Source organism: Tauraco erythrolophus, chromosome 3, assembly GCF_009769465.1.
Source record: "Tauraco erythrolophus isolate bTauEry1 chromosome 3, bTauEry1.pri, whole genome shotgun sequence".
Lineage (NCBI taxonomy): Eukaryota > Metazoa > Chordata > Aves > Musophagiformes > Musophagidae > Tauraco > Tauraco erythrolophus.
In genome coordinates, this window is record NC_141467.1 from 66,573,041 (window position 1) to 66,592,233 (window position 19,193).

Consider the following 19,193-nt stretch of genomic DNA (forward strand, 5'->3'; position numbering starts at 1 on the left):
CTGCTGCATGCATGTGAAACTCAAATGAGCAGGAAACACTTCATAAAAGTCTAAACTTGAGCAAAAAAAAGAGATTTGTTTTATTGCATCAGTGCTGGCAGTCCTGCTGTTAAAATGTGCCTCTGTAGTACATTTATGGTACATAGTAGTGTTGTGACTTCCAGATCATTTTGCCCAAAGAACTGTATGATAACCTTAGCAAGTTAAAGGCACTTTCTTTGGGCATGCCCTTTAGAATGCTGTAGAAGCAAGAGGAGGAAACTTCAGAAACTGGGGGTTAAGGGGAGTTGGAGAAGGAATCCAACCCAGCTTGCTCTGTGTGGAGGTACTCTTTGTCTTGGTGGCTTCTGCGTTCTGCATCAATTAGCAGCTTGACAAAAACTGCTTTTCACAAGCACGCTCTTGAGTGTTATTGCATGTATTTTAGAATTTGATAACAGAAGCGAGGGTCGTACTAAACTTCATGGTAGGAACTGTGAATTGCAGCATGTGTCCGTCAGTGCTTTTACTGTGTCTCCTCTTCTGTAGCTGTGTTGTAGTAACTGGAGCCTGTCAGCACAGCTCTTGGAGGGGAGTGGGAGAGGGGTGTGGGGGCTAACAGTTCTTAACAAATTTGTGGGAGGTATAGCTGTCTGTTTCTTGTAGTATTGCTAGTGCCGTTTCCATGAAGAGCAATAACAACTTTAGGGTGAAAGAAGAGGTTAAAGTGTTAAAGGCTAGGAAAGGCTTCAGGTAACTGTTTCGTATAATCTACACCGTACGGTATGTATCACTACTGCTTCTGAGACTATTCTAGAATCTTACTGATCTGACTAGAAACTATGGATTCCAGCTCATACCGTACAGTGGTTCACTTAGTGCTGGCATGGAAACAAGACAAGTGTGTGCAACTTCACGTTTACTAGCTCTTCTTTTTCCCCTCATGCTTGCCCTGACAAAGCATTTTTAAGAACAGTCTTGTCTCTGTGCAGTCCTCGTTCTGATAAATGAGTCAAGGTTTTCAGTTTTGTCTTTGGAAATGAACTGCTCATTCCTCTTGAGCATGTTCATAACCTTTCGATGAATATTTGAGTTGGTTTTGTTTAATACTGTGTGCATTTGATATGTTTACTAACAGTATTTTTTTTCTTGACTAATAATTTCATGTTTGAATTTTTCGGGTGTTCTGGCAAGAAAGATTTTTGCTTCCACCTAGTTTGTGGTAACCAGCCTCTGTACGTCCACTTTCGTTCACTGTCCTGCCTTTTTCTGAAGTTGCAGCATGCACCGTCTCCACAAAAAGAGCAAAATACCTGCTGTTTTGGACCACATCTAGGCAATGTTAATTGCTATTTTGTCCTTGCTGCATAGTGGGCCACTTTCTTTTGCCTTTTTTGGATTTCTTGCTTTTATCCCTATGCTGGTTTATGTCTGAGGCTTAATTTTCTCTTCTGGCCTGTCCTCTTGTCTCCCCTCACAACCCAATCATTTATAGGCTTATTAAGAAATGTCTTTCAAGAGTGCTGTTTGTCTGATTAAATCTGATTAATCTGTGATGTATAATACTAATCTCCAGCTCCTGTGGGAATTGTGAAGTTGTTACTTTGTTGACACTTAATAAATAGTTTCTTTACTTTCTCCATGCTTGCTCTCTTGAAATTGGAGAGCAGCCTACCTTTTTACTTATCTTTGTTTAATACGAATTGAATATTTAATCCAGAAGCATGAGCTACCAAAACAGAGTTGAAACTTTTTAATTTCAGTGACTTAATTCATGAAGAAATCTATCACATTCAGAAGCAGATGGACTCTATCCTATCTGTATCTGGGAAGACAGTTTATGGTGGTGATTGTGATCATGGTGTTTTCAGGGATTCTGTTTCTTTTCTTCCTTTTTTTTTTTTCTCAAAGCTTTGCATTATTTATCCACATATTACAAGATGTGGATGCATCTCACTTATTTTTTAGGAGTTTTCTAAGACTAGCTTTGGTAGAAGTAATTAGATTTGGAAAGGTTATTATCTAAGTAGTGCTAGATTTCTCCCCACCAGCTTTCTAGAAACAGGCATTGCACATTTCTCTAAATCATTACATAGGTGTAGCTGATAGTAGTAGTACAGCCCAAAGACATGTTATGTTTTTGGGTTTTACCAAATTCTTTGTAGATACCATATGTGTTCTTACCATTCAGTGCTTCCATAACAGTTGAACTTGCAGTTTCTACTTCGTTGGGTATACAAGAGATTCAGTGATGGTGTGAACTCGGATGTTTTTTTTATGCTCTTTTATGTAAAAAATGTTGACAGTGTCGTTATTCTACAGCTCGCTACTCCAAAAACAAAACTGTTTTAATTTTGAGGTTGACAAGGAGGTGAATATCATCTTGTATCCTAAGTTATGCTCATCTGTGTGCTTTGCAGTCTATGTGTTTTGCCCTGCTAATTTAAGAAGTTGTCCATGGCCTGCTTCTTGAGCTTGTTGGCATTGATTTGCCATGCAGTCATAAGGAGTGAAGATGATGTGTATTTGAGCATTATTTGCAGGACTTAATTGCTGTATAAGATACCTGGTTCAGGAGGATAGTACTTAAGTCTTTGCAGCTGAAGCTTTTGCTGTTTACAGTCTAGGTAGGCTCTAGAAGATGTGTAGCTAGGTTTTATGCTAATGGTTCTTTAGCTGTATAAGAGAAAGCTAGTTTTCTAAGTAGAGTCTCATCAGCATCCTCCTGGATGCTTCTGTCCCACCTCCTGTGTTCCCCAGGGAAGACTGAGAGCAACTTATTTGAGAGTTAATGTAGCATGAATGCAGATCTTAGGCTAAGGAACTGCTAGTGGTGGCTGCCACTTCCACTGAGGGAGTTAAAAAAAAGAGAGGCAAGCTGCTGTTGCAGGACAGAGGGGAGACTGGGGCATTGATCTGTTTTTCTAAATCAGGAATTAACAGCCTTCTGAACTAATTTTCTTGCTGTGCCCATCGTCTCCCCTGAAGGAATAGCCAGGCTCCTTCTGAAAGCACAAGAAGGTGGCGAAGGGAGGTCAGCTAATTGCATAAGAGACAGGAGACGCCTGCTGTATGCTCGGCTGTCAACTGGATTTGTAAAGCCAGGGATTGACAGTCTCTAGTTACCGGAGTCCTCTGCTGCTGTGGGGTTCAAATGGCCAGAACTGGGCAGCAGGTTCCAGCTACGCCTCCCTTGATCCCAGTGCTGTGTGTTATGTAACCTGTGCTGTTCTTCAGCCACAGCAGTGTTTTTTTCCGCCCTGAACGATTGTGTCATCTGCCAGGATCCTGACTATAGTATGTATCCATGACGTTGCAGGGAGCAGTTATCTTTATAACTGCCTTCCATATGTGCTTTCTCTTTAGGCTGTGGTGAAGGCAGTCTTCAGTATTTAAATGCTTTACTTCCTTAATATTAGTCTTTATTACAGATTATCAAGTTGTTTACGAATTTTCTAGCAAATTTTTATTGACTGCTATCTGATGGCCAAGTGTTTTTGTTGGATACGAACTCATTTATGAATCTCCATTAAATCAGTTTAAACACCAGGTAAGCAAAAACCATTTCTGTAAAATACCAGACTCTTCTAATTGTTCTTTTAATTATTTGTATTGATGTCTATGTGACAGCTGTAAGAAAAAATACATAGCTCAACATGTATGTTTACACAATACATTTAACAACCTGCCCTTACTTCCACCACAGGATGAAACCTGGGAGGTTTTATTAAACTTTGCTGTTGGCAATAACTTTATCTTTGTTACTACAGGTTTACAAAGTGTTGGTCTCAGTAGGCAGAAATGAATGGTTTGTCTTGAGACGGTATGCAGAGTTTGATAAACTCTACAATACGGTAAGTAAAAGGCAAGCTGTGAAATCATGCCAGAATAGCCCTGAGTAACGCCTGTTTGCAGCATTATGGTTTAATTCCCTCATTGAGGAGTTTGAGTCAACATTCAATAACCATAGGAAAAAGAAAAGTTTAAAGAAAAGCACAGGGTGGTTTTTTTTAAACTTTGGTCTGTTTGAATTTCAAACTCAAAGTCCATGCACTTGTCTTTTTTTTTTTTTTTTTATCGTTGGTTGGGATCCTAGTGTAATGAGAGAAACTTACAGTTTACTGGTCAAAATATCTGAAATGTGCACTTGTTTATGATGGTTAAAATCACTGCAAAACTTAAAACATCTAGATAGCTAAATTTCTCTTAAGTGTTTTACTTTGAACTACTAAAAACAATGATCAAATCCTTATTTCTTAATATGAATTTTCTGGTAAGTCAGTCATGGCAATTGCCACCTGCAGTTTCATAGCCAAATTTTGTGGCAGTTGTCCAAATAAAATAGGCCTCTTCAGCGACTGGATATGGATTTCTTGGGTTTGTTGCTAGAGAGGATTTTGCCCCTTTTATGTAGTGGGCAAGTAGAGCAAATACTTACTCAGATGTGCAGTCTATTGTGTGTCCTATGTCCGTACTTTCCTCCAGTTCTTCATGTGTAGAGCCCACAATTCTTGCTTTAACAAAAGAAGAGAGAATTCTTCTGTGATCCCTAGTAAGAAAAGATTACCAGCTGCTTATCTGTGCTTGCTGTTTCCATTCCATTGCCCCTGTGGGAATTAGTCAGACTTTTCTCCTTTCTGCCTTGCTGTACATGGATTTATACGTGACAGCAGTATACAAGTGCAGGCAGTGAGCTTGGAGCTGTCTTTACAAGGTTTGAGCTGAAGTCAACCTGGATGCACCAGGCTGTGCTTTGCTTGCGCCTTGGGACAGGCTTGCAAGTGATGTGAAAACAAAGTATCCCCTTTTTGATACCTGCAGAGTGAGTGTTGGTGATTCTGTTCCCTTTGCCACATTCTCTTGCTTTTCAGATTAGCATTTCCTTGCTGAATTTTGTTCAGCACTGGCCTTCATAGTGTGTGTAGAGGTGGAGGTCCTGGGGAAGCATAACCAGCAGGACGTTTAGTTCAGTTGCTTTTCAGTGTAATTCATACAGTATAGTACACCAAAAAGAACTTATGTCGCTAACTGGAAGAGATACTGATGTTTCTAATGAAAGAAGAGTTGCCAGCTACTGTGTTAGAAAACTGCTTTCTTAATGAGGATGAGAGTAAAATTGCTCTTCTGGAGCACTTGACGATGATCCAAACGTAAGCAAGACTTGGCTCACGCCAGATTTTTTGATAAATTCAGTGCTGTTGTATATGATCTTTGGGTCAGTTTATCAAGTGTACAATATAATCAAATTATCAAATGCAGTATCATAAAACAGGCTCTTCGTCTGTTTACAATTTTTAGACTCCCTGTGGTTTCTGAAGCTTTAAGAATGCTGTTTGGGCAAAACTCAGACAACCCATCTTAAACCTCATGCATACATCCCTATGTAAGCAGTCAAGAAAAATACAAACCCAAGAGAGATAGAGAATTGATGAAGAAAGGAAGTAAAGAGGAAAATAAAACCAACATAGAAATTCTAGCCTACTTTTTAAATCTGAGGCAAGTGGAAAATAATGTTGCCAATATTTCAAAAGATAGCAATAGTCCATGGCTTTCAAAAGTGAGATGGCCTTTGAATTTAAAAGGGTATGACTGGTGCAAACAAGCTGAGTACAGGTTGTTATGGGTTTGTTTTTCTCCCCTAAGTGTGTGAGTAGAGAAGATGACAAGAGAGGAGCAGAATTGCTAATAATCAGATGTTCAAACTGTTCATCAGAAAACAAACAAAATGCAATTATTTCTAGGTACTTTGATGTCTAAGCACAATCCAATTGTATGTGTTTTGTTTTCAGCTAAAGAAGCAATTTCCCACCATGAACCTGAAGATTCCAGCTAAAAGAATATTTGGAGATAATTTTGATCCTGGTAAGTTATCATCTTGTTACTCATTTTGTCAGTTTCTTTATATGAAAATTGATCTCTTCCAGCCTACAAGAAGCTATCTTAGATGAGTTTTACACCAGTCCTCAAAACAGTGACTAAACCAAAGTTTAGTCATGCTTCAGTCAAGAACAGGAACTAGCGTAGGTAGATATTCTACCTTGTGATCTTGGAACAAAGTATTGCTTCGTGGCCTGATGCCTCTCTTGTGCTGAAGGCTGTGGCTCCTCCCAGCCCTCTCCGTGTTCAGGATTGTGAGAGATTCTGAACTGTCAGATATAATCTCTGTTCTATAAAAGTAAAAGATAAAACCCGAACTCTTCTAAATGTATGCCTAGTAAATTTTAAACTTCCTTTGTCTGATTTGTTTCTTTTTCCCCTCTGATAAATGAGATCACTAAAAGATTTATCTTTGAAGGCTTTTGAACTTTCTGTATCTAAATGTGCTTCCTTGTACAGTTTAGATGAAAACGGACCTCTTCCTCTTGTTGTTCCGCTTACAGAAGCCTGTCTGATATGAACATGATGTAATCCAGTTAGCAGTCATAGATCTCAATTAAGCTTGCTCTGTCCACATCAAAATACTAATGGAAAATCACTTGTAAAGTGTGTTAAATTAACCTAGGTTGCATCACCGATGAATAAAAAAAAAGGCAAATGAGAGGCCAGGCCTTTGCTCTGTGTGTTTATACCCTTCTTTCAGGCCATTTCTACTTAAGGGTTTTCCTGATGGTTATTAGGAACCTCCCACCCTCCCCTGGCTTGCTGACGTGATCAGACTGTGCTTGTAGTTTCACCTCCTCCTGCACCTGTTTCAAGCATGTAATTTTTTTCCTTTGCTGAAGAACAAACGGATCCAAAGATGTTGAACTTCTTGGAATGTGTTGTTTTGGAGTTTTGAGAGTTCTTTCAAACAAATTAATTTTTGGCAGTGACAGTTAATCATCTGGATCCTGACATGAAACTCGCTCTTAACTTGCATTTGATTATTTTAATAAAAAGTATCCAGGCTCTGGTGTCCTCTTCTGATGAAGATGTAAATTATTGCTGAAAGTTCTACATATTATGTCTGCAGAGACTTCTTGTTTTGTTTTGATTTCTCTCCTTTTCACTGACCTTGGGGTTTTCAGAGGTGGCTGAAGACGCGGTAATATGCAGCCAAATGTACAGGTGAATTTCTTGGAGTCAAATTCAGGAAACTGGAGTTTAAATGGGGAAGAAAAAACTCTTAAAACTTTATTAAAGCTATATATGTAAAACAGAGTCCTCAGACTTGTTTTAAATTTCTGTGAACTATCCTGAAATCCTTGAAGCATGAGAAACTAAATGGTTCTCAAGGTGTTTCTTGCTGAGGGGCAGGGTGGAGATGGAGCCTTGATACTCATTTAAATGATTCTTTATCTTAACGTTAATTTATTGAAGCTTTGATGTAGTGTTTCTGCTGGCTTCTGAAATAAATCACATACTTTAGAAATGGCGAAAAGGTACTTTACTTCTGGTCAATCCATGCTTGAGTATGCAGCATTGTACTATTGCATTGAAGTTGTAAGTGCAGGAGAGTGAAACTTATATACCCCTTTTCCCAAAGTCTAACAAAAATACTATCATAACATACATTGTCATCTAAATGCTTCACTTTTATTGTCACTTAGGTTATTTCAAAATTAATCTTGTTTTAAGTTCAAAAATGGGGCAGAGGGAAATCACAGAAACGAGTCAGAATACAGAACTAGAAGATTACAGAATATGTTTGAGCTGACCTGATGCAGGTGTTTTATCCTCAACAACATGGACAGCTCTGTAGGCTTAGTGGGGCTGATTGCATTGTACATCCACCATAGTGAAAGTGCTGATGTTGGTGACTCCTGTAACATTTTTATGCAGATTTACCATCCTGTTTGATGTCAGTACTTTGAGATTATTAAGTACCCTAACAAAGGTTTAGGGATTACATCCCTAAAACGATATGAACATTTTTCTTAGCATTTGAAATACAACTTTTAATTTAAATTTAATTTTAATTTAAAATTTTAATAGTTGTCAGTAATCTATATGTGGCAGAGTCATTGGAATACCATAGAAGTTAATGCACAAGTTAAATATTCTTTTTCTATATAAATTATTGTTTATATGAGTAATGAAAGACAAGGCTATTCTGTTTTACACCTTGTCATGTTAGAGCTCTTTCTCTATTTCAGGTCCCTTTTGTATGTATATTGCTGAAGAAAAGTTACATATTTTAAGCTTTGGATGAGAGTGGAGATTCAGAGGATCGATCCGATCTATCTATCTATTTACATAAGAGATGATGTCCAAAAGGGAATAGAAAGCATTTTATTTAATTATCTTTAATGATTACATCTGAGTGCCTGCTGGCTGGATAAATTTTGCAACTTTCCTACATAATACCATTCTAATAAATCGATCTCTTTTTTTTATTTTATTTTTAACAGATTTCATTAAACAGAGAAGAGCAGGACTGAATGAATTCATTCAGAATTTAGTTAGACAGCCAGAGCTATGCAACCAGTAAGTAGTTTCATTTCTGTTTTATATGGGCTATATAAAAGACATGACATGTCAAATACAGAATTGAAAATTAAGTACTTCTAACCAGAAGATGTATTCTACCTGTTCAGTGCTCTTAAGTATAATAAATAAAGTTTAACGTGGCTGTTCATTCTTTCAGGAAAAAATCTACAGACTGATGAACAGCATAAAGATGTCTTTGTTTTCTGAAAACAAATAAACTTGCAGGCAGTTGACTGATTTTTAGTTCAAGACAGGCAGATTCCATTGTAGACTCTGTTGCTGTAGGGCAGATGTTTGTTTTGCTGATAGCTTTTGCTGTCACTTGCTGCTTTGTTGTCCTTCTGGTAGTAAGTCGCTGCCTGCATCCTTTTGTTGGAGCAGTTCATAGAATCATAGAATGGTTAGGGTTGGAAGGGACCTCAAAGATCATCTAGTTCCAACCCCCCTGCCATGGGCAGGGAAACCTTCCACTGCACCAGGTTGCCCAAAGCCTCATCCAACTTGGCCTTGAACACTTCCAGGGATGGGGCACCTACAACTTCTCTGGGCAACCTGTTCCAGTGCCTCACCACCCTCAGAGTGAAGAATTTCTTCCTTATGTCTAATCTAAATCTCCCCTCTTTCAGTTTAAAGCCATTGCCCCTTGTCCTATCACTACACACCCTTGTAAAAAGTCCCTCTCCAGCTTTCCTGTAGGCCCCCTTTAAGTACTCTTCTTCAGGCTGAACAGCCCCAACTCTCTCAGCCTGTCTTCATAGCAGAGGTGCTCCAGCCCTCGGATCATCTTCATGGCCCTCCTCTGGACCCACTCTAGCAGCTCCATGTCCTTCTTGTGCTGGGGACTCCAGAGCTGAACGCAGTATTCCAGGTGGGGTCTCATGAGAGCAGAGTAGAGGGGCAGAATCACCTCCCTTGACCTGCTGGCCACGCTTTGTTTGATGCAGCCCAGGATACAGTTGGCTTTCTGGGCCGCCAGCGCACATTGCCGGCTCATGTTGAGCTTCTCATCCACCAGCACTCCCAAGTCCTTTTCCTCAGGGCTGCTCTCAATCCATTCTCTGCCCAGCCTGTACTTGTGCTTGGGATATGGGTCTGCTCCAGAAGTTGTTTTAAGCCTGTTAACCAAGGAGCTTAATCATCTTGCTCAGGTGGTTTGGGATAACCAAGCTGACCTGCCTAAAGCAAATGAATAAGCTTGCACATAAACTGTTCTGTCGGAAGAACTGCAGGTGTGCTAACTTCCATCAGTGGGATGGTGATGAATGAGAGATGGTGATATGCTAGAGTGAGTCAGCTGCAGTAAATCTGGAGAATAGCACTTCTATGTGTGAGCTGATTGGGGTGGTAAACTGCGTTTTTCTTTCAGTTTAAATCTATACCTGATAAGTTTAAACTAAATCCATGTAGCTTTCTATGTCACTTGAACTAGTAAAATGGTAAAGCTCTATGTTTGCCTTTGGTGTTGAGTAAATGTCTTTAATACATATGCTTTCTTTAATTAGCCTGTTTGTAAAACCTCTGAAACTGCCAGTTTCCCACAGGAAAAAAATATCTCTAACAGAATATTGCTGCAGTGTGCAGTTAGATTATTTTAATTTTTTTTCCAACAAGTGAACTATTTAGTATCCTATTCAGCTGAAAGATGTACTTCTTTTCATTTATTTTTTTTAAAGGAGCATTTTATCTATAATACCTTGTGATAGGTGGAAGAAATTTAAAACCAAAGTCTTTACGGTGGAATAGTTTTCCACTAGAATAAGTACTGAGAGTTTTGGTGATAGTCATGTTCTTTTCTGGGAAAGAATAAAAAGCACTTTAAAATAACTAATTACTGGAAGCTAATATGTTTTGTTGCATTAGGAAAGGACACTGATTTGATTTACCACAGTCCCCTCCCCTGTTTGGTTGTCAGTGTGTCCAAGTATGAAATAATTTTGTCTCGAAACATACTATATTTATTCACCAAAGGTAAAATGGTACTTTCTTATGCACATCACAAAATTGCGTGCCAAAAAAAAAGCCAAACCTCAAATCCACTTGCTTTCTTAAATTTTTGTGAGCTTTTAAAATTGTTTTATGCTGAGATGCATCTGTAGCTGAATCTGTGTTCTTTAACATGGCACGTAGCCTGTCCGATCCATTAAAACTGACTTAAATCAGTATTAGGAAATAGGTCTTACAAAGCGTTTTGGTGCTGTTGAAAGTGTGTTAAATAAAAAGCTTATTAGGCATAGTTTTATAATAAAAACAAAGTAGAGACTGAAGTCTTGTGCTCTTCTCCTCCTCCTCCCCCTTGAAGTAACAGTGATTTATGTGGGACAAAAAGCAAGCCTTTAATTCACAATTCAGTGCAAAAGCATTTAATCTTATAGTATTGTCAGTGTTGTTTTTCTTTTAATAACTGCAAGGTACTTTGTTTTTCTGGAGTGAGCTTTTACATTTTACAGTGCTCCGCTGCATTAATAATTACATGATCTGTCACCTTTTCTGTATGCTTTTGTCCTTGGTTGTTTGATTTTGTTTGGGTTTTTTTTCGTAAAATCTGCTAGAAACTACTCAAGGAATATGTGGTGGCTGAGTCTTCACAGACAGTCGACATCCTTGCTTTCTTACACTGTTTTGTTTTAATGTGCTAATTGAATTTGATGTTAGGTAAAATAACTTATGTAAAGTTAGTAACATACAAGGAAGACTTAGGAGGTTATGCATTCTCGCAGAGCTTTAAGGAAGTCCACCTTCTACTACATTTTTAAGCATTAAAACCAATATCAGGATGTCATATTTTTAAGTCCTACCTTGGAAAACTATTTCACCAAAAGCTTAAGGATGGTTCACGATAATGTCCTTCCTCATTTCTGGAAGGGAAGTCACCTGAACATCTGAATTGAAAAGCACAAACATCAGATTCAGTGCGTCCAAGATGATAATATTTACATTATTCTCTGAAACGTGCAGCACTGTGTTCTTTCTTCTCTTTTTTTAATTTATTTTTTCTTTTCTCCTCCTTCAGTGGAGTTTGTTCTTGAGTCTTACATGTTTGTTGAATATTGTATCAAAGCCAAACCTTTCTGCTAATAGTAAACCCAACAAAAACGTAAAGTGTGTTAGAGTGATTAGAGAGACCCTGTGATGGTTGGTAAGGATTTTCCTGCAACCACTGTCAGATGGAATTTGGGGCGAGATGGATCATTGTCTTAGACTAAATTGGGAGTTAAGTGGACTAGCTTTGAGCTGCATTTACTCATTTAACTGTATTTCGTAAAGAACTTGCTCTCACGGATAGAATGCAGCTGTTGCAGAAGAAACGTCGGAAGGGATAGAGATCTCATAATGCATCCCCCTTGCTGACTGAACAGGACCTGGGAGTTTCTTACTTGTGAGCACTGAGGCCCTCTAAATTACTGAGCAACTACTCAAATTGGGCTGCTTACCCCCTCAAATGTAGGTCTTCACTGAAAAAGTAATACATTTAGTTGTCTATCAGAACATGTCCAAAGAAAATGTTTGAATCCAAATGTATAATAGAAAACGTATTAGAGATGTAATGTAGTTATTTTTAAGTGGTCCAAAGTAGCTCCTTAATGAAAATGAGAACATTTGCATAATGTCAAATTGAAGAAACTCAAGGATGACAATACCCTGCAACTTCTATGGGGAAATGAGTTATCAGTTCTATAAGTGAGAAGCGAAGTTCTGTGTTTGTTCCCTAGAAGAACATCAGAGTGACTAGATTTTTCTGGTTTCAAAGTCTGATGAATGTAAAAATGAGTATGAAACTCCTGGACTGTAAGATCTTGCAGTTCATGTTGGGGAAGGCAAACCTCGTATTACATTGGCTTTGCTCTTTTAAAATCTTAATGTACATTACTGCTTTTTGAGCCTTTGCTTTCTATAAGATAGCAGTTTTACTTTTTTTTTAAAAAAAAAAAGGTTTGTGGAGAAGAGGGAGGAGCTGGGGCACCATTATGTAAATAAAGTGTGTCTTAAACATGAAGGTTCTGACACTGGCAATTAATTTACCATTTTACTTGAAATTTTGTGTAATTTTTTGGACTTGTTTGTAGTTGTGAGTGTGTCCAGAATTTTGGTGTGGCTTCATATGTTTCCGCAGGAAAACTAATGTGGAACGAATATCACAGGAGGAACCGTTCTGGTCAGATCTTGACACCCTTTTGTGGATTTCAGACATAATCCATAAGCTACATTTATCCAGTCAATCATAAAAATCCAGGCAAAACCAGCTTTTGCTGGTAGTATATGTATAACGTATATCAAACATCCCTTTTTAAACTGTTTTCTTCATCCTTGTAATTTGATATGTGAGATTATTTTAGGTACAGTTTCTGTGTATTTTAAAATACGTTAATAACTGTGAGCTAATACAGCATAGCAGTCCTACCAATCTATATAGCATTTTGCATAACATGCTGCGATCTTGGCTAAGAAATTGGTACATTAAACTACTTCTTTTTAATCACCGTTTCTTCACAGTGGTTTTAAAATTATAAATGTGAACGATGTAATGGATCAGTTATGCTTCTGGCTGCCATGTATTGCAGAGATTGTTGAATACTCTGCAACTGTACCGCAGCATTTTTCTGTGAACAGTTGTTTGTTTTTTTTTCTGCTGTGAATTCAGTCATGGACAAAGTTACTATAGTAACTATTTGAGATGTATTACAACATGCTCTATTTAATCAGCCAGTTGTCCAGAATAATTAGTGCTTAAAGGTAATTAAGGTCTGGTTTTGTTGTTGTGTCTAGTGAGAAGCATTAACCATAACGTTTTATTCTTGATGTTATGATACCCAAAGATTCTGAAACTTAAATTGCTGTGTCATGAGCCAATGTTACTGCAGTATTCAAACCACAGTGATTTTTGTCTTCCTGGGACTCTGAGGATACAAGACAGACCTGAAATAGATCAGAATTTAGAGTTCATATAAGACAGGAAGAATTAAACTGAAATGATGGTGGGAAATTGTGTGACCAGTCTTGTTGCTGTATTTTAAACCTGAAGGCTGAAAGTACTGAAAGAGATTTCAAATAGAGTTTAGAAATACAGAATGTAAGCAATGGAGGCTGGGAGTCTCAGATAGCATAGGACATGAATTAGATTCAGTAATGCTAATATGAAATGCAGGAGCTGGAGAAATGTCCTAAACAGCTCATCTCTTCTGATCCTCGCTTTACAGAAGTGTGGAGGATGAAATGGATTGAAAAGAGCAAAGCAAGTATATCTGCTTCTTATATAAAACTACCCTATTTTGTATATACTAGAGATAAGGTAAAAGAGCAGCTCCATAGTAAGTTAGTGCTTTTGTTGTACTGAACAGCTCATGCAGAGTTTCCTATCAGTGGCTGCCCTGAGACCTTCTCAAATAACTTTATCTCTGAAATTTAGGTAAGATTTCTTCCTTGAAAAGCAGGTTGCCATTTAGTGAACTGAAGGAACTTGGAAGATTCAGATCAGCTCTTCATGTGGTGCATACGCTATATGTGATACCCATTTGTTTAGGAATTAATTTTGCCTCGCTTGTATTACATTAATCTTTACTCCCTCACTGTGCCGTGGTTAAGAAAGACGTTACGTTCTTTTAAACTTACTGTTGGGTAATCCTAGCTTCCTGGGAGCGTGTTCTCGGAATTCTCATACTTTACTTCCTTTCTCCCAGTTCTCCTTCCCCAGCTCCCACCAAGACAGAAGCTAGAAACCAATGCTGAAGTCAAAACGCAACTCCTTAGGTACTGTGCGAAGCCTATAGTCTTTCTTGCTGGTTCCTGAAGGCCAGCATGCGTGTTGGGCAGCTGGCTGGAAGGCTTCTTACGTTGTCTTGTCAGTGCCCAGCTAGAATGCACTCTGAACACAAACCCACCATCTTCTGCCTTAGTGCGAATGGGGACAGGAATGTTACTGCCATGAGCCTCTTGGGACATGCATCTCTCTTTGGGTTACAGACTATGTATTTCATGCTGTATTGTGTCAGACTCTGTTAATTTTGGAAAACTAAAAACAGTTTTAAACTCTTCAGTTTTTTGAAAGAAAGTTGGTTTCCTGCTGGTTGCTAGCCAGTTAGAACTCATGCTTTGGACAGTGTTCTTTCTTCTAATAATTGCCTTTTAATGCAGTTCTGCAGTGCATTTCCTTATGAAGCCTTCACATGCGTATATTTAACATGTCATTTTTTTCCAAGTGGAAAATTTTGTATACTGTATATAACACATTCGACAGTTGAATTATGTTGCTCTAAAAGCATTTCTTCTACACAGTCCTTAATTACCAGAACGTAAATATAAAACTTTGTGCAAAGAAACTCCTCTGTACACTGCTGTTTAATCCTGTGCTTGCTATGGTTATGGCTGGAAATCATGCGGATTATTGGTGTGCTAATTAAGTTACTGTTTCTAGCCCAGATGTCAGAGCATTTCTTCAGATGGATAACCCAAAACACCAGTCGGATCCATCTGAAGATGAAGATGAAAGGAGCAGTCGGAAGGTAACAAAAAAAAAAAAAGTAGTAGAACAGTCTTCTAAATTTTAGCTACTTGAGGGCAATCTTAGGTATATTGTTTACTGAAAACTACTGGTGGGTTTCACAGTAAATGTCCTTTATGCTCTTTTAAAGAAATGTGTTCGACTGTGGGCTGTAAAATATTTTTCTGTCAGATACGAACTGCAGAGAGAGGAGTAAAAGCGATTGCTAGCTTTATCTTGCTTCTGCCCCACTTGCTATATGGGTTGAAGAAACAGCTTCAGTCACAGCTTAGCTGTCGCACTTTTTGCGATCTCTTCAAAGATTCTTGCGAAAAACATCTAGCAAGGAGCAGGGGAGGATTGAACGTTTAGTTGTCCTTTTGTTTGCTTGTGTGTTGTCTTTTTTTACATAGGGGAAGAAATATAATTTGGGGGTGGGGGAGGAAAGCAATGTTTCTAAAAGTCACTCAGGAGCAAGGGTGGATTTGATTTCATTTCACATCTAACACCATGTGAGGTCTGAAGCCTCTTTTGTCATAAAAGTCACTACACAGCTAGATGGATTCTCTGAAAATTAATTTCATTTGCAGCCTCTGGAAACAGTGCTGTTTGAAAAGGGAATATTTCTAGGAAGGCAGAAGTGTCATATTTAAGCTTGTTTTCTCTGTGGCTCACTTCTTGGTATACAGATGTGATCTTAATACTTTTCTTCTTATTCAGCCTTTGTTAAAGATGTAAGAGTTGTCATTTCAATTCGTGTGTGATCCACAGCTGATTTAGTGTTTTCTGGAAGTTTCAATTCCAAAGATGCCAGTCTCTACTGCTGCTTTTTTTTTTTTTTTAAGTGCTTGACAGCACGGTGAGCGTGCAGCAAAACTAATTTAAAATACCAGTTTCCTCCTCCTTTGAAAGGTATTTTAAGTAATGGGGAATGATCTAAACCTTCTGTGGAAAATTAATGATCTGTCATACCACAGCAAATTCCAAAATAGGAAGCGAGCTAATGCACAGTGGCCTGGACATACTTTTTGATAGAAAATTCACCTTCTTGTAGTTACTGTAAATGACGAAGCTGAAGAATAAGGAACAAAAGGAAGCTGTCAGGAAAAGAAAAATCTTAGAACTTATATAGGAGCTTTTTTAAAACTGTCCAGTACCATTGTGTGATTGGCTCTTATTAGTGAAAAGTGGCATCCAGCACTGCCGTCAGGGCGTTCTCTGCTCCTGTAGGAGCACTGATTTTGTGATGCCTGCTAGCCTGTCCCCTGGTAACTTGTATTTGAATGCAGTTTATTCTTGTCTGATAAAGTCCAAAACCACAATGAGGGTACAAATACTGCTTTTTAAATCAAAAACAAAATGGAGAAAATTACTTAAATGACGGTGGCTTCCTCCTTTGCCTGTAACTTACCAGTACACACCCAGACAGAATTTGTAAGATTCATGCCATTCCTGGAATTGAGTTAGTCGGCCTTTAATGTCAGGATAGAAAAGGTTGGTAATGTTTTTCTTGGGGCAGGGAGAATGTTCACTTTTGATTTTTTTTTTTTTAAAAGTACTATGTCTTTCATGAATTACTCTTGCATAAACAGTGTGGGTTTAAAATTATTTTACTGGTAAGAGCTTGGAAAATTTAATTATTTTGAAATTAATATCAATTGAAATGTGAAAAAGAATATTAAAGAATAGTAATACTAAAAATAAATCTCTGTCTCTCCCAACAGTTAAACTCTACCTCACAGAATATCAACTTGGGACCATCTGGAAATCCTCAGTAGGTTTCAATTAAATTAAATTGAAATGTAATTCAATTTAATGTAAAACTTTAATTTTAATGAAATTTTATTAAAATTAATTTTAAAACCTGAAAAATTAGACTTGGTGTATAGTTCATAGTATGAAAAGTTCTTTGTATGTATGCCTTTATTTGTTGATTTGCACCACTTGAAAGGAAAACCTTGAATCCTGTGCTACGTAAACAGCCACTTTTAAAACATTTTTCCTTTTCCCCTTCAGATTTTGTTAGTCTGCTGTCCTTTTCCTGAAGGATGCTATAGCAATCATGACCTCTCTGTCTCGGGAGTGGTCCCACAACTGTTAAGAATGTGAACAGTTTCTGAAAACAAGTTTATTTTAATGCACGGCAAAGGAGCAGCTTGCCTTGTTGATACTGCAAACCTAGTTCTGCTGTCATAACTTCTCTGTTTGGTGTCTTCTGTGGAGTTTCTGTTCTCAGTTCTGTGTGAATCTGTGCTGTTCTCATCTCGGAGATGACTGCTGTTTTGGTTTTGCTGTCCTCACAGATTTGTTCTGGGCTAACAGGAGGAAGTGCTTAATAGATTGCAGTAAGAAATGAAATTTAAGAGTACTTCCCTTCAGGGACAATAAATGGAGAGGTGTATGGTGATGTAACTGTTGTTTTGGAATTTGAAAACATGGATAATTGTTCTGCTGACAAAAATATCTCTGCATTGTATTTAGGAAAAAGTGAGGGAATCCTGGGAAATAACTGAAAGGAGTGGTGATGTGGGAAGTGGAAAAACAGTGAGTTCATACGTACACACAGAAGAGGAAGGTGTTAGGGCCTCTCTCCTCTCGCTGTAATTTGAAATGAGAGAGGAATGGATGGAGGGAAGGATGAGATAAGCAAAGAGAGAATAGATAATAAACTTTGTCCTTCCTTCCTTCCCTCATGTAAGCTTGAGAATCCATTTGGCCCTCTGGAAATGAGAAATAAGCTCCAGGAAAAGTCATGGGGAAATGGAGACTTAAAAATTGCAAGAAACTAGACTATGGAGAATAAAAGAACAGTCTTGCTCCTCCTTTACATCTTAAACTTACAAAGTAAAATAAACTCAAAGGATGCAACTTGAACACTTTCCCTGGAGGAAAATGGAATTGCAAAATGAAGAGTCGTCGTCGTCTCTGAGGGAAGGTCTGCAGAAGTCTAGGTGTTGGGTGGAATGAAGAATAAAGGAGGGTGCTAACAGACCGTTCTTCTCATGTTACAACCCAAGTGCTATGCTAGACTGCTGTACAGCTATAAAGCTTGTAATTTCTACCCAGATGACCTGTCTCCTTCCTAAATATCTTTCAGTGCTAAACCAACAGACTTTGATTTCCTGAAAGTTATTGGGAAAGGCAGCTTTGGCAAGGTGAGCTTTCTTACGACTGTGTCTTACCCTGGTGCAAGGATGCTAGCTGGTGTCTTGTGCATAGTGACACTTGGCTGGACTTGGCCAGTTTTGAAAGTGGTATCAGTCTAGGGTGCTCTGTGAACTGTCATACTGGATCCCTGTTGCGGCTTCTTTACAGCCCTGCCATTTTTTCCCTGGTGTGGCAGTTGGCTGCCTCGGTCACTTGTTCGGAGTAACAAAAGGGAGCGTTTCCCTTTCTCGTTAAGAGCAACAGGGATCCTCTGTTTCCCCCAGAGAGGAAGGGAGGTACCCCTGTGCTTATGCAGCAGCAGGAGTACTAATGGTGCATTTCCCTTTTTTGGCATGGACTGTTTTGTCGAACCCCTGATGTGGTGGAGCAGTGTGAGCAGCAACCCATTGAAAAGTGACTTAAATATTGATATTCTACAAAGATGCAACATAGAACCCCTCCTGAAATCTTTGTTTTCCGGTTATTTTTCAAGTTGTTGTTTCCCATTAAATTATCTTAAAACTTACAAAACCAGCTGAAATTGATCTTGACAGAGATTCAGAGGTCCTGGAAAATAAATGTTATCATTCAGTCTTTCACGATATCAACTATCGTGACAGATTTTACTGGACTGTAAGGTCACTCTATTTGTGATTACATTGCTGATTGACTATAGTAAAAGCAAAGAAACTTTATTGTGAAAAAAATAGCACAAATACTTCCCAGTTAGGCTGAAATTATGAAAGTATTACTAATAGAACGTGAACTGCAACAATGACTTTTCTTCATTTGTTTTGAATTTCACAGGTTCTTCTTGCAAAACGAAAACTGGATGGGAAATACTATGCTGTCAAAGTGCTGCAGAAAAAAATTGTTCTTAATAGGAAAGAGGTGAAGAAAAATATTCTTTATCCACCCACCTCCCTTCCCTTTTCCCTTAATTACAAAATCATTCCTGTTTACTTACTGATCTTTTACTTCCTTACAGCAAAAACATATTATGGCTGAACGTAACGTGCTTTTGAAAAATGTGAAACATCCATTTTTGGTTGGATTACATTACTCATTCCAAACAACGGAAAAGCTTTACTTTGTCCTGGATTTTGTTAATGGAGGAGAGGTATGTGGTGGTAGTGTTTGGATTTGAGTCTCTCTATTTTGCTAATTCTAGGTGGGAGGAACA

At 38.3% G+C, this 19,193-nt stretch overlaps 1 protein-coding gene across 4 annotated transcripts in view; it reads left to right on the top strand.

The window, feature by feature from the left end:
- The window catches only part of SGK3 (serum/glucocorticoid regulated kinase family member 3), a 63,799-nt gene that overhangs the window by 35,582 nt on the left and 9,024 nt on the right, over positions 1 to 19,193 (top strand). For 3 of the 4 annotated variants that reach the window (XR_015222081.1, XM_086608681.1, XM_086608682.1), the window contains exons 3-10: positions 3,750 to 3,833; positions 5,769 to 5,841; positions 8,310 to 8,385; positions 14,798 to 14,885; positions 16,588 to 16,637; positions 17,961 to 18,018; positions 18,818 to 18,901; positions 18,999 to 19,130. Coding sequence is in view for 3 of the 4 variants with exons in the window: in XM_086608681.1 (XP_086464807.1) it covers positions 3,750 to 3,833; positions 5,769 to 5,841; positions 8,310 to 8,385; positions 14,798 to 14,885; positions 16,588 to 16,637; positions 17,961 to 18,018; positions 18,818 to 18,901; positions 18,999 to 19,130 (645 nt within the window). In the remaining variant the exon portion in view is untranslated. The remainder of the gene's footprint in view (positions 1 to 3,749; positions 3,834 to 5,768; positions 5,842 to 8,309; positions 8,386 to 14,797; positions 14,886 to 16,587; positions 16,638 to 17,960; positions 18,019 to 18,817; positions 18,902 to 18,998; positions 19,131 to 19,193) is intronic. The other variant, XM_086608683.1, reaches the window with a different exon arrangement.